Raw genomic sequence first — 15,742 nt, 5'->3', positions numbered from 1 at the left:
AGTCCTGGCTCCCTGTGAGTTTGCTTTATGAGGCTATGACAGATGGGGCCTGACCTCAGGGTATGTCAGTTTTATTGACCAGAATGTGTCAGCTTCCCAGGGCTGGGCGAGTCACAGGAACAGGGACAGAATGTTCTGCTTTCTCCGCATGCACTCAAGAGTTTCTGGTCTAGTGGGAATTCATTCATTAGAACATTCTTTTGGGTACTGTAAATACAAAAAGGGATAAGGTGTGGTCCTATCTTCCCAGAGCTTACAAGCCATTGTGGGGTAAGGAGTGCCATCCGAGGGTCCTGCAGAGGACCCTGTCCCGAACATAGGCAAGCCCCCAGGGGTCCCGCAGATGAAAAAGGGAGCCAGGTGAGCTGGTGTAAGCAGAGCAGCGGTCCTCTTGCACCAGCAGGGGAAACAGGTGATCAGGTACCCATGTTTCACGTTGCTGTCGGGCATAGTGGGGAAAGGCAGAGAATGAAGGGCTGGGGAGGGCGAGCCTGTCTGGGGCAGCACACCTGAGTGAGTCCCAGCCGAGGGGCCGTGTTAGAAGTTCAGGCCCCGTGTTGCCATTCTGCTTATTCAAGAGGAGTCGTGCATCTGCATGAAAATGTGAAATCTGACTTTCTAAAATGCTGACAACTGATTAAAGCCACCTAAGAACAATGTGGCTCATTATCTGTTGCCATATAAAGCATGTCTGTCGACTGAATACTGGCCCTGGGCCATCAAGATCCAGGGAGAAACTGAGGTAAAGAGGCGTAATTGCTTGCATGGATGGGCCTCCCCCAAGACGGTCAGCTTTTCCAGATGCAAGTGTGTCTCAGCTGTCTCTGCAGCCCCGCATTTGACCCACAGGAAAAACTTTCTAAGAGTCTGTGGTCAGGGGACTGAGCTTGGGGATGACCCTAACCTTTCTCAGGAGAAGGGTTAACTTGCAGGGGGAAGATGCCAGCACCTTTCCTGGAAACAAGAGCTGAGTAGTTTCAGGTGAATTTTGCCAAGCGGAGGCACAGTACCCTCTGGGCAGTAGCATGGGTTCCTGTGCTGGAATGATGGGACTGAACCCCACCTCTGCCAGTGACTAGCTCTGGGACTCTGGGCAAGTGGCTTAGCTTCTCCAAACCCCAGCTTTCTCATTGATACAACAAGGGTAATAATCCCTACTTGAGAGGGTGTCGTGAGGAACCATGGTTATGGTATGCAGAGTGCTGGGTATGATGTCTGCCATGAATTCAGCTTTTATTGAGCACTTACTATTATTAATAGTAACGTGTATGATGTGAATGCAGAAAGATGGCCAGTTACCTTCATCACTAAAGTGTAAGGGGGTGTGAATATGATGGACAATTACAATATCTCCCTTGGGCCAAGAGCAGGGCTTGGGACAGAGGGGAACAGGAGAGCATCCACCCAGCCCAGCTTTCAGGAGGCTTCCCACAGCTGAAGAGGGGGTGCTCCTCACACAGATGGTTGTGGCTTGGCTCGCCTGGCTGCCAGCTCTTGGTAAGTTTGCACCAGCCCTGATCTGGTGGGGAGAGCACCCGAGGAAGAAAAACTGAGCTGCTGACTCACTTTGGGTCAGAACTTGGTAAAGCCCCATCCTTTCTCTCCAAAGAGGATTCCCTCAGCTCACAGCACGGTGAACGAGGCTGTGTATGCTTGATTCTGGGCTGAGCACAGCACATGGCTGGCGGGAGTGTGCCTTCTCCCTGTTGTACAGGGAAGATTCCTGATATTTGGGTCAAGAGGCCAAACTTCCTTCAGGGCCAGTGTTTTTCCACAATGACCAGGCCACTATGAAAACAACCCCATCAGTCCTCCAGGGGCCTCTCGTGTGTTAATTATTGTTAATAAGAATGCTAATCATGAATAATGACAGTGTCTATCATCATCATCATCGTGCTTTGTATTAACAGGGTGTGGAGGCGAGACCTGTCATCTGGGAGAGTTTCTTAGCCCTGCCGTGTTCTCAGGAGGAGGGTGGCCAGTGTGCTTCTCCCCCGTCCTCTCCAGGTGAGGCTCAGGGGCACCCTGAGGGGCCTGCCCAGGCTCACACAGCTGCACCTCAGGCAGAGGAAAGCCCTGGCCACACCGCCTACTGCAGCAGGCTCTCCTGGTCCCCAGGCTCCTGGGCGGATGCATCTGATGGCTTTAAGCATCATGGCTAAGAACTCAGCTTCCGGAGCCAGAGAGGCTGGTTTGAATCCAAGCCCTGCTACGTAAGCTGGGTATAGCCTCTCTTTCTTCCTCATGGGGTCAGTATGATTCAATGAGTTTGCACATAGACTGTGCTCCCAACAGTACCTGGCATGAAACCAAAACCCTAATAGATGCTAGTTTTTATTAACGATTAGTATGAAATTGCTGATCCAAAACCATTTTTGACCTATAAAAATGGCAACTTCATATGGATCCATGACTCTTAACTTGGGGGCAGTTTTGCCCCGCAGAGGACATTTGACAATGTCTGGAGATATTTTTTGACTGTCATGGCCAGGGACAGTGATGCTACTGGCATCTAGTAGGTAGAAGCCAGGGATACTGCTCACGTCCTTCAGTATGTAGGTCAGCATCCACAACAGAACTGTCCAGCTCCAGATAAAATAGTGCCAAGTTTCAATATGGGTCCACCTAATAGTATTCTATTATAGACAGACGAATTGTCTTTAATATGTCTTTCTGAAACCACGTGGCTTCCATTGCCTAAATAATAAAGACAACTTTCAACAGGCTCTGGCCTCCAATTTGTCTCTAATCGGTCTCCTCCCTGTCTCCCTGGTGTAGCTGCACTGATCTGCAGTAGCAGGTCCCCCGAGCACGTGAGGCCTGCAACAACCTCTCTGCTCTTCCCAGCCGGTCGCACCCTGACACCTGCTCCGGGAAGCTTTCTTCGAGTGACTTTCTTCCCCAACCTGGCTGACTGTGGCAATCACCACGGCTCTTAACTAATGTGATTCCCAGGTCCCACTCCTGGAGATTCTGATTCTGTGGGTCAGAGCAGGGTTCAGTAATATATAAAGAAGCCCCCACCGGGAGGATGATGCTCAGCCAGGTGTGGAGACCACCATACATGGCCTGCATCTTTATTTCTAAGCTACTCCTGGTTCTGTTACCATTTACGTACACTAGCCCTTCACCTGTGCTTCTGGCTTGTTTTATGAGCTGGAACGTGAAGGTGCTGGAGGGCAGAGACCACATCTTAGAGGATCTGGCCACTCAAAGGTATCCATCCCAGTGCCTTGTGCTCCAGAAATTCTAAGTCATGAAATAATTCGAATCCAAGAATTTTCAGACTTTGTTAAACCTATGAGGGATCTGAAATGCTTATTAAAAATGCAGAGCCCCAGACTTGAACTTCTGGGGGTTCTACTTCAGTAGCTCTGGGCTGGGGGGCCTGGAACCCGGATTTTTAGCCAGCTGGTTTTGAAAAAGGTGTACCTCAGTCCACACTTCTAATCCTCTGACACGTCTGGCTCCAAGGGTCTCGGGGGCCTCTGGCAAGTCTTATGGAGGTAAATGCTCTTCTAATCGAATGTTAGACTGACTCCAGCCCCAGACCTCCAGGAGAACAAGGGATACTTACACACATGCTGGCTTGTCCTCTTGCACCAAAAACCTGCAGGTTCCATGGAAGCAGAACTGAGTGTGGGAATCTGGGCAGTCATTAAAATGGGACACCACTGCTGCGGCCACGGGCGGGTCTGCTGGGGAGAGGAAAGACGCGGGGCTCAGATCCAGGAACAGTTGACATGTGTACCCCGCAACTCCCGCCCTACCAGTCAAGAAGGTGGAGCCCATGATGGCTGGGACTTTGGGTTCCCACCTGGGGCACCCCCTCCTCCTCAGCTCTCACTTACTTCCTGAAGCCTAGGACGGGCCTAGAGCTCCTCTGCATGGTGTGCTTTCCAGCTTTTTGTTTTTGTAGACAGCAAAACAATTCCTCCCCCCATTAATGTAATTCAAAGATAACAGAACAATTTTACTATTTTAACCCAAGAGCTACCTAATTTCACTTTTGCAAAGTGACAGTGACTTTTGTAAAAATCTGTTTTGAAAGCAAGAGAACAGCAGAAAGGTACAAAGGAGTATTCTGTAACCATTAAGTTGATGCAGAGGCAGAATAGTTAGTGATGCAAAAAGGTGCTTATGATATACTGTAAGTAAAGTAAGTGGGTTTCCAGTATGGTTTGTATAATATGATCCTCCTTTAAAAACAACAACAACAAAAAAACACCACCACAAATAGAAATCAGACATGAAGTCAGGGAACGATACACAGTAAGATGGTAGCAGGGCTTCTCTTGGTAGGATTAGGAGTGATAAGGCTGTAAAGATTACTTAAAGCCCCATTACTGGGTATATACCCAAAGGAATATAAATCATTCTATTATAAAGATACACGCATGTGTATGTTCATGGCAGGCCTATTCACAATAGCAAACACGTGGGATCAACCCAAATGCTCATCAATGACAGACTAGATAAAGAAAATGTGATACATATACAGCATGGAATACTATGCAGACATAGAAAGGAATGAGATAATGTCCTTTCAGGGACATGAAGCTGGAAGCCATCATTCTCAGCAAACTAATACAGGAACAGAAAACCAAACAGTGCATGTTCTCACTCCTAAGTGGGAGCTGAACAATAAGAACACATGGACACAGGGAGGGGAACAACACTCACTGGGGCCTGTTGAGGGCAGGAGTTGGGGAGAGCACTAGGGAAAAGAGCTAATGCATGCTGGGCTTACTATCTAGGTGATGGGTCGTTAGGTGGAGGAAACCACCATGGCACACGTTTACCTACGCAGCAAACCTGCACATCCTGGACACGCACCCTGGAACTTAATTAAATAAAAATAAAAAAAGATTACTTAGAGTAAGAAACCCCTGTGAGAGCAGCACAGTCAGCGTTGGGAAATTCTTTTCTCTTTCCCATAATGGGGAGAGAGAAAAAAGGGCAGAGTTGGGGCTGAGACGGGTCCCATTCAGAGTCCTGGTACCATGACTCTCAAGAGCTTGGGGTGGTCGCCAAACCTCTCAGGGTTTTCCGTCCTTGGGTTTCAGACAGGAATAAAAATAGCCAACCAATTCAGGAGCACTATGACGCACAACAGACCTGCTGACCAGGCAGCACTTTGGACTTATTTTATTCCACTCCCATTTTGTCCAAAGTAAATTTGAGGCCCAGGATGTAGCTATTTCAGCTCCATCAATGTAGACTCCATAGCTTCTTTCGACAGGTCCTCTTAATGCTTGTATTTTGGGTATTTCAACAGTGGGTCTTTCCCATTTAGGTTTTTGGGGGAAAAACCCCATGTTCCTGGAGCTCTTACTCTCTGAGCAAGGACAGAGCATTTCACATCTTGGGGGATTTTAGATCATCACTAAATATTAAACTCCTGTTGCTCTTTTTCTATTCATGAGCTGCTTCTAGAAGTGTCATCATTTTAGAAATCCCGTAATTCCAGGGGAAAAGCAGAGGCTAAAAATACAACAGAATCCTTGACATTGTAAGAGACACACCGTGCAGTGGTTAAAAGCATGGGCTTTGGAGTCAGAGACATGAGTTTGAGTCCTGCCTCTGTCACCTGGATGAAGCAGCTGGCCTCTCCTAGTCCTGCAGTTACAAGATAGGGGGTACCCTATCTCCTTGGTGACTCTGTGGTTGAATGAGGTAACGCTTGTTAAGTTCTGTACTCAAGATTGTCTAGTACGACACTCAGCTGTTAGCTCTCCTATTGTCATCACTGACAATCCCAAGATACGGGTGAATATCCACACCTGGTAAAACTGATCCAGTATGTAATCCCCCCATACATTCAGTGAGGCGTAACTAAAAGTCCAAGTGTCCCCTTTAGCCCTTAATGACAGTTACTGTCTTTCACACATGAGGACAAGCAGAGAAGCCCAAAACCAGGTGGAGATATCAACCTGGGGCTGCTGGACCCTCCTCTGAGCAGGAGTCTGCAGGACTGTCGGGTCCAGTTGCCTGCACTGGTTGCAGTCACCTGCATGTGCTTGGTCTGAGTGGCTGAGGAACAGGCCCATTCACTGGCTAACAGTGGATGCTGGATATAGAAGTGAGACAGGAAGGGTCTGCTGTGGTTTGCATAACTGGCTTCCCTGTGCTCACTGAACCTGTCAAGGAGCAAATACAGAGAGATGAAAGGGCTAGACTCTTGAGGCCAATGCAGGTGGGCAAGGCAGCAAAGCTTCATCTGTACTTACAGCTGCTCACCACTGCTCACATTACCACCTGAGCTCCGCCTCCTGTCAGATTAGCAGGGGCATTGGATTCTCACAGGAGCAGGAAACCTGTTGTGAACTGTGCATGAAAGGGATCTAGGCTGCATGCCTCTCATGAGAATCTAATATCTGATGATCTGTTACTGTCTCCCATCACCCCCAAATGGGACTGTCTAGTGCAGAGAAACCAGCTCAGGGATCCCAGTGATTCTACATTATGGTGACTTGTATAATTATTTCACTGTCTATTACAATGTAATAAGAATAAAGTACACAATAAATGTAATGTGCTTGAATCATCCTGAAACCAGCACCCCTCCCAAGTCTGTGTAAAATCCCAAGCAACTAGTTCCTGGTGCCAAAAAGGCTGGAGACTGCTGGGCTAGTGGATCTAACTTAATGCACATGTTTAAAAAGGATTTTGACAGGCTCCACAAATGGCCGTTTAAACCACTGCCTCCAAGTGGCTAAAGTCCCTTGTCAGGGCTTTGAGCTGGGTTCCTCCAAGTGTGAATTGTTGACAGACAGCTTCACATTCCCCTGAGTCTGCCTGCTACCCCCACCCAGCCCAGACCTACTGAATCAGGATCTCTGGGGTGGGACCCAGCAATCTGTGGGACAAGCTTGCCAGGTGATTTTTTAAAGTCAGGCCTATTGACATATAATTGCTATACTGTAATGTCTGCCCTGCAGGTGATTTTTTTTTTTTTTTTTTTTTTTTGGGTTAGGGTCTCACTTTGTCATTCAGGCTGGAGTGCAGTGGCACATTCATGGCTCACGGCAGCCTCCTAGGCTCAAGCAATCCTCACACCTCAGCCTCCAGAGTAGCTGGGATTAACAGGTACGTACGTACCACTACATCCAGCCAATTTTTGTATCTTAGTAGAGATGGAGTTTCACCACATTGCCCAGGCTGGTCCTGAACTTCTGAGCTCAAGTGATCCACCTGCCTTGGCCTCCCAAAGTGCTGAGATTATAGGTGTGAGCCACCGCGCCCAGCCCCCTGCAAGTGATTCTGATGCACATTAATGTTGGAGACACAGGCTTGTGTCAGAAGGAAAGGGTAAATGGGCTCTTGGAAAAGTGGAAAGGCCGGGGTCCTTTTTGGAGCTGATTATCTTCCAGCTCTTCAAACTCCTGTGCAATTCTAAAGCCTTAAATCTGCTGAGGTTCTTCCTGACAAAGTATTAGGTCAGTAGAAATACACTCAAAGAAAGAGAAAACTCAGAATCTGTCTTTTTGGAACACTGCTCTCCAAAACTTGATTGGAGAAGGGTGGACTCTGCTATGGTCCCATTTCACCCCTATTGATGGATACCTTTGCCTCTTCTTATAACTGACATGAGGAAGTGTTATAAAAATAGGTGCCATAAAAAGGTAATGCAAACAAGAAATAAGTGTGTGTGGGAGAAAGAGGAGAGAGACAGAGGGAGGGGGAATAAAAGGGAAGAAGGAAGGAAAGAGACAGGGAGGGAGACAGAGTGGAGAGAGATGGGGTTAAGAGAGATGAGAGAGAAAGAAGAGAGGAGAAGAGGGGAGGGAGAGAGGGAGGGATAGAAACAGGCAGTAAGTAAGGGAGGGAAGGAGAGATTGGGACGAAGGAAAGTAAGGGTAAGGAGCAGCAATGAACAAAACAGGCACCAGGTTAATACACCAAGACAGACGGCAGAAAATCACATGCACACGCCAGAGCTAAGTGACAAATCCAACACTATGCCTCCTGGCAGTCTAAGCAAGCATGTATAAGGTTCATTTGCTAGGAACATATATCCCTGTTCTGCACAAGCAGGACAGGCTCGGCTTTCCCTAAGCCTATGGTTGGAGAGCAATGGTCAGAGAGCAACTTCTCTTCTGCGGATGTTTTTGAAGGAGACTTCATGTGCTAAGGTGGATGACATCCAGAATAATTTCCCAAAGAAGCATCTGCTAGTATAAAACGTGAGTTCCTTCACTTCACATAACTCACTAAGAAGCCAGAAGAGTCCAAGTTGTGAAGAAACTCACAAAACAGTTAACAGTGATGCAACAAAACAGTTAACAGTGATGGCAGATGACACGTGGTGGTCTCACTCTGTGTATTCAGAGACCAGAGTGGAAACGAGGAGCCTGAGGCTTAGTGTGCAAGCTTCTTGTCCTCTGTAATTCCACCTGTCTGCCTTAGCCCAAGGGGCACAGAGGGGATGGTGGGAGCTTGATGCTAGCGGATTATCATTAAAAGATGGTTTATTAAAAAAAAAACAACTTTTCCTAACTACACTCATGATACATTCACTCTTGAAACTTTTTCAAGTGTTTCAAGACATTTTCTAATTACAAAAGTGATACATTTTAGGAAACTAAAATAAATCAATATATAATCAATACCATATTAGAGAATAAAACCCATCTGTAATCCACCATGTAGAGAGAACCATGTAAGTAGACACTGCACATAAGCACGCATCTAAGCTTACTCCTTCTATTCTGTTACGTGCATACCCCACATGCCTCCCCCCACTGCATATAACCAAATATCTTAAAAACAAGCATTTAATTCAAGTTCAAGGCTCTTTGCACAGGGTGCTGTCCTGGAGAAGTTCAACGTGCACCACGTGCAGGATGGGTCCTGCTTCCACCGGCATGCTGGGCAGCTTTGGAGCTTGTCACGGGTTTTCTAATAGGGGATGTGATCAAACTTAAGAAGTAAGTGGACAGGGAGGAGTGGGTCAGAACACAGTCCCAAAGGCGAGCCATCTGTGCACCTTTGGGGTGAGCCAGCCATAGAAGGGGTAGCATCGGGCCTTATATGTCCCCAGGGTGCTGTGCAAGCCTTATGGGCTGATGTGCTTTGCTAAAGCCATCTGCAACAAGTGAGGCAGGAGTAACTGTTCTCGTGTGGGGGCCTTTAAAGGTGTTTGTCTTAGATCCTCCCAGACTCGGCAAAGAACACCCCCAATACACAGCAGGGTCAGCCCAGGCAGACAAGGCTATTCCTATGAAAGGCACTTTGGTGAAGGTGGCGGAAGGCAGGGATGGGGGTGCCACTTACTGAGTGCTTGCTAGGTGCCAGGGGCTTTCCTTACATCATCCCCCAAGCTGAGGCAGGGTAGGCGGCCTGCCTTAACCTAAATAGTCTCTATGTTTTAGATAAGAAAATGAAGCTTAGATAACCTCGTCAATGGACAAGGGTTTGCTCGGTAACTTAGAGCACCATTTCCTCCTTGGGGGGTATAACTGCCTCTAGTTATTTTATAAAAATGAGCATTACAAGGAAACCCCCAAATTCCTGGTATCTTTCCTAAGAATGATTCTCTCAGCCTCTCTCTCAATCTGAGTCTGCCTTTTCTGCTTCCTGCTTTTCTCTCTCTCCCTATTTTTTTCTCTACCTCCCTTCACTCTCCCTCTCCCACTCTTTTTTTTCTGAAAATTCAAGAAAATAGTGAAGGAAGGAAAGGTCTAGAGACTTAGAAATTTTTTAAAAAATCACTTAGAAAAGGAAGGTGGCAAAGGCTAGCAGGAAATGTTCAAAGAAAGTCTCCCCAAAATGTGCCAGCTGAGGGCAGAGGACTGGTCCTGGCCCCCAGAGCTCTGGCCGGCCTCCTCCAGACACCAAGTCTGAGTAGCACTCGGGGCTGACGATAGGAAAAGCAAATGTTCCGATTTTCGGAACAGACCTCATACCGAGAACACCAGCAGCTGGAGTTTCAAAGCCACTCAGTTCCTGTTGCCATGAAATTTATGAGAGGCCCCTCCAGCATGTTAACCAAACGCACATCTTGCAGACACCACTGCTCTCTGGGGAAGCTGTGAAAGCTTTGGCCAGAGACCACAGACCCACTAATAGGGCCTGGAGTCCAACCCCACTCACAGGAAGAGGGTCTGGAATAGCAATTGAGGGGCAAGGAAATCCCCCATCCAATTCACAGGAGGGGTCTCCGTGGTTCAGAGGAGGCTGGGAGACAGCCATCTGGACAGCTCCTTCCAACAGCCCTGCTCCCCTGGGAGCGGCGTCCACACCACTCAGCACAATCACCCCCTTTAAAAGCAGCCCTAATTGGACTTCATGCTGCGCTGGTCAGTGGGAGCTGGCTGAGCTCGTGGCTCTTAACTCTCTTCCCCAGATGTCAAAAGTTGTGAACACGTTTGCCCACTGCAGAGCTTACATCATTTATAGGCATTTCATAACTTCCTCAGATATCATGGCTAACTTTCTGACAATTTAATCATGACGTCTGGCTTTTTAGTAGGAAATTTCAGCCACAGTTTCTGACCTGGGACTAAATATTTTGTCTTCAGATACTACAATGGCAAAGCCGACTAATACCTTTTGGATGTCTAGGAGAAAAGGCAGTAGATTAATTTAGTAAAAGATGGGAGTCAGCAGTATCTACCAGGGAAAGTGAGAGAGTATAAATCTGATACTCCCCGGTATCAAGGCCTCTATTCCACTCTGAGGCCAGGCTGGAGTCACCCAAGGCTCTGGCCTCAGTTCTGGGATCAGAGGCTGGCTTCAGGATGGCAGCAGGCCCAGTTTAGGCAGGTGGAACTCCAAGCTCGGGAGGTGATACGTGAACCTGCAGAGGCAGCTGTAGGGTGAAGGAGGCTGGTGGGGAGGCTTACACTCGGGTGGCAGAACTGCTAAGCCAGAGCTTAGAGAAGTAAATGGTCTAGAACCCAGCGCCTGTCCAGAGAGACCTGGTGAGCAGGGGCATGTGGGGGAGGTGAGAATAATTCTTAATTTTTATGAATGATCCCAAAGAGGAAGGGCACTGTCGGTACCTAGTGTGGCAATGCGACTGACCTTTGCAGAGAGAGCAACACCCCATCAAGGAAACTGATCGATAGGGCCATTTCCTGGGGCTGTGTGTGCGGGCAGAACAACAACAGAATTTTCAAATGAGCAGTGGATGTCAGCCGAGTTACAGAAAAGGAATCCCCGTCACATTTACAGTAGAAAATTGATCCCAAGTGTTATCAACTAATGAGGGAAACTCAATTTTGCTTTCTTTGTGGGATGGTGGAGATTAGATAAATATAATTATGTAACTCATTCATTATTTAACCCAAGAACACTGAATATCTTTTAACCGATGGATGTAAAACCATTTGAAAACAGAGTTTAGCCTTGCAGTACCATCATTTAAGAGACAAGGGGCCTTCATTGTAGTTAAGCAGTGAGAGAGAGGAAGGTAATCTTAGTGCTACGGTTCTCTTGCTGTTCCACTTGTTCAGCTGGGTGGGGTAGGGCAGGGCCATTTTTGTTACTACCATCCCCCAACCCCAGATTCTCAATTTACTGAGAGAACTCCTATGCTTAAAAGAGAGCATATTTTTCCTATAACATAATCCCTGAAAAATGTACTAATTCTTCAGTGGTCTTTTCCAATATTGACCAATTTTGACCCCATTTGATTTTTACCTCTCCCTGACCATATGCTGACTTTAGATCCTACCCACACCTCCATCCCCACTGAAGGGCAGGGCCTCCATATTATCTCACTAAACATCAAAATCATCCTGTAGGGTTAGCATTATTCATCTTAATATTTAAGATAAGAAAACAAAACTGAAGCTTAGATAACCTTGTCAATGGACATGTAGCTGGAATGCAGTAGAACTGAAATTTTGTCTCCGTGTTCTCTGATATTGAGAGACTGAAGAGCTATAGAAAATTAGGACACTATTCAAGTCCAGAAAGACAAATGCTGAGAAGGTACATGATCCCAACCCACAAATCACACTGGCAGTGAGTAAGGAGAACACTTCACTGTGAATATCTTCTAGTAATCAGAAAGGGGCACTTTCAGGAGAAACAAGAGGAAGTATTACTTTATTTGGGGGAGGAGTGGGGAACTAAACATATGGAACTTATTATTCTCACAAGGGAGCAGTGGTTGAAAATATAGATGCAAAAGAGATTTCTACACGTCCAGGGATGATGGTTAAGTGAGGAGTTGCTGGAAGTAGGGTTGTGGCTGGTACATGAGATGCTATCAGCCCTTCCACTAAGCATGTCCCCCATCAGGGCAGGAACCTCTGGGCTACACAGTGCTCTTGTCCAGGAGCCCAGAGCAGGCCTAAGATGGACTTCTGAATTGCTTTTGCAGCTTTGAACAAGATGCTGTGGGGGAAACCTAAGGGAACATCTGAGCCATTTTAATTCCCTCTGATCATTTCTCCCTTTGGGAAAAACCCAAGGGCCATCAGATGGGATGGAACCAAATTCAAACAAAGATATTGGTAAAGAAGCAGACAGTTTAGTTTCTACTTTCCTACAAAGACACTGGTTATTGATAACATAGCAGCCACGTGTGTGTGTCTGTGTGTGTGTGTGTAGTGGGAAAACAGATACAATCAGAGAAGCCCCAGTGAAGTACATCATGCTTATTTTGAAGGCAAAAGCAGAGTTTGCATAATTTTGGTACCTTTTTCTTTTCCAACAAGGAGAAGAAAATCAGATAACATGAACACAGAAGTATTTTGCCAGCTTTCCAGTCCATCTAGAGTACCTGGGCTTAGAGTTTTTAACCCAATGTAGAATTTTCTGAGGTTGGACTTGTTAGTAGCTGCTACTAATAATAATATCATGATGATGATGATGATGATATTATTATTAGTAGCAGCTACTATTAGATTGTCTACTAACTGCAAGTGCTATGCCCAGCATTTTATAGAGAGAATTCTATTAATCCCCACACAAATCTTGCAAGGGAGTCCTCACCACCTCATCTTACAGATGAGGAAAGTGGAACAGACAGGGGTTACGGTTGTCCAATGCCTCGAAGTCAGCAAACGGCAGAGCTGAAACCAGAACTCATGGCTGCTTTTCTCTAAAGCTCTCACCCTTTTGAATACAGCACACTGTCACTTCAGAAGGCATGTGTGGATGTGTGCGAGAGAGCCGAGGGTTAAGAAATCCTTATGGGCATCTTCCACATACACAAAATGACTCTTTCATTTGGAAAATAAACAAATCAGGAATTACCAGGAAAATTTAGGGGTATTTTAGAATTAAAAGGGCTAAAAGTTCCAAGGCAAGTGGCTTTAATTAGCAAAGAGGGTTGAGGAAATTAAAATAAAACCTCAGTGGAATCACGTTAAGTGTGGGCTAAAACCAGACCCTATCTATCTAAAGATGCACGACATACATATTTCAGCTTGGCCTCTTACCTGTACCCCCACCTCCTCCTGGGAACACCATCACCTCCCCCAAAGGGCATAAGGAGGAGACAGGCAGGTTTTAGACTCCACAAGCAGCTTGCCAATCATCACTCTACATTAATTATTGGTTAAAATGCAATGGAAATAGACGGGAAATGTACTGGGTGAAGACCACACTCTCTCCCCCAAGCTCCTCTTCCTCTTCATGACCCCATTCTCCAGCTCCCACGTTGCTTCTTTTATTCCTACCTTGGCCTTAGTAATTTTAAGAAAAAAAAAATTTAGAAAATTACAGGTAATGATTTTGCTTTGAGGACTGGAAGCAAGCTTGCCCCTTTTCTTTTAATATGTAATAATTGGATTTCAAAGAGACAAATCATTTCCTTCTTTCCTATCTTCAAACCAGAAAGCCCCTTATTGTAATTACAACCAAATGGTGTCAACCAGCATTCTGAAAATACTTTACTTCCAAGTTCCATTCACAAAGCAAACAAGGAGATCTATGTTTGTCTCTCATCAGCCGGCTTTGAACGAGAATGTGAATGGCTCTGGGGACCGGAGCCCAGTCCTGCTGGGTGGGGAATACTGTTCTGGCTTTGTTGGATGAACAGCCCCGTTAGAGCCCAGGGCTACCTGCTTTGCAGTCTTTGTGTGCCTCTCTGTTCTCCTTATAAATATAAAAATCGTTGGGCAAAGTGGTTGGCAGGAAACTCTCAATCCACCCTTAGGAAAAAAATGCTTCCTCTTATTGAGTCTTTGAACCATAATCCCTTTAAACTGTCTACACTGAGCACATATAAGCACTATTGGGATGATTGCTTTTCCAGAACGTTTTATATCCTCAGAACTTTTGACAGGTGCCCTTTTCACCTGCAGTTTGCAGATGCACTGTCGGGGGAAGAAGAATACTCCTCATTTTAAGCGAAGAAACTGAACAATACAGAGGTAAATTTAAGGCAAAGCTCAACAGTCTTAAAAACATAGAAGTGAATTTGTAGTTGGGACTATGTCCCATGACAAAAATGTGACTCTCTTTCCTATTCCCTCTGAGTCTTGTACAGATGATTTTTGCTGTCCTTAGATAAAAGCCTTTCAGTCAAGATTATATTCAAGAGGAAAGAAGCCAAGGTGTTAATAGAGTAGTGGGATTATGGGCAATTATTTTCTTTTATAAATTTTCAAATTTCATGAAGTGAACATTTTAGAGTTTGAAAACAACCATTATTTAAACTTAAAACCCCACAATATTATAAACACAGTTAAAGTGTAGCCAATTTGTATTTGTAATGTTTTATTCACAGATAGAATTGTAGTGTTATAGAAGGCTGGCCTTGAGGAATCTAGATTTCATCTGCATGAGAAAAATCATGTTACTTTCTCATGTTTTATCATTAAAAAGGAATAAGGAGGAAGGAGACAAAATAATCATTTAGAGAAGACAGAAGATGCTCAGAAGAAAGATGTTTGGTAAGAGATGACCTCAGGCTTGGTCTCTAGGGACAGAAACTTCAAACACTCCCACTGCAAACAACAACAAAACCCCAAAAGAGCACAGCCTATATGATCCATTCCATTTCCAACCACTATACTTAACGTCACTTTTTTCCCCTTTTAATTGAAAGAGCTCATCTGGGAATCTGCCCTCTGAAGGAGGCAGGGAATACACAAAAGATAAAGTATGGGACAGAGACTCTCAGGAGTTCCCCTAAATCTGGAGTCCTTTCTCTCCTGAGAATACAAACTACATTTCCCAGCCTCCCTTGCAGTTAGGTGTGACTACGTGACCAGGATATGGCCAATGGGTCTGAGCAGAGGTAAGCTCCTCTTCCAGGCTTGGACTGTAAGAACCAACCTGTGTGAGCTCCCTTTGTCTTTTCCCAGCTGTTGTCTGAATAAAGAGGCTCCTGCAAGGACATGGAGGAGAGAGGAGCCACAGGATGGCAGGAGCCTGGGTCCTTGATTAAGCACATGGCAAGAAGTCTGCAGGGCCAGGAAAACCTGCAGAGCCTTTGACATGAGCAGGAAATAAACAACATTCAGGGTTTATATGTTACAGCAGGGAGTGTTACTCTAATGCTAAGCCTGAAGCCTGAAACAATGTTTGGGAATTGGTTAGAGAATTTCTAATATGGGATGAATCCTCACAATAAATTATATCCTACTCTTTCTCTCATTGTCTTTTCTGGGAACAAACACCCAAACACCAACATGCCCTGTGCTTGCAGTCTGAATTCAATCTGGCCCTGGCTTGGAGGCTCCACTTTGAAACCCTGGTCCTCAGCTTAAGGTCTGTTCTGTCTGTTTTTCATGCTGGACGGATCAGGTCAACCGTCACAAACCTCTCCAGGGGTAGT

At 45.9% G+C, this 15,742-nt stretch overlaps 1 protein-coding gene across 2 annotated transcripts in view; it reads right to left on the bottom strand.

The window, feature by feature from the left end:
- The window catches only part of TGFA (transforming growth factor alpha), a 103,284-nt gene that overhangs the window by 11,581 nt on the left and 75,961 nt on the right, over nucleotides 1-15,742 (bottom strand). Inside the window, exon 3 of one of the 2 annotated variants that reach the window (XM_003922647.4) lies at nucleotides 3,578-3,698. In XM_003922647.4, the coding sequence (XP_003922696.1) occupies nucleotides 3,578-3,698 (121 nt within the window). The remainder of the gene's footprint in view (nucleotides 1-3,577; nucleotides 3,699-15,742) is intronic. The other variant, XM_010333496.3, reaches the window with a different exon arrangement.

This window comes from Saimiri boliviensis, chromosome 1 (assembly GCF_048565385.1).
Source record: "Saimiri boliviensis isolate mSaiBol1 chromosome 1, mSaiBol1.pri, whole genome shotgun sequence".
In the NCBI taxonomy this organism is placed as follows: Eukaryota; Metazoa; Chordata; class Mammalia; order Primates; family Cebidae; genus Saimiri; species Saimiri boliviensis.
The sequence above is the reverse complement of the archived record's forward strand: the minus strand, read 5'-3'. Positions and strand labels throughout refer to the sequence as shown.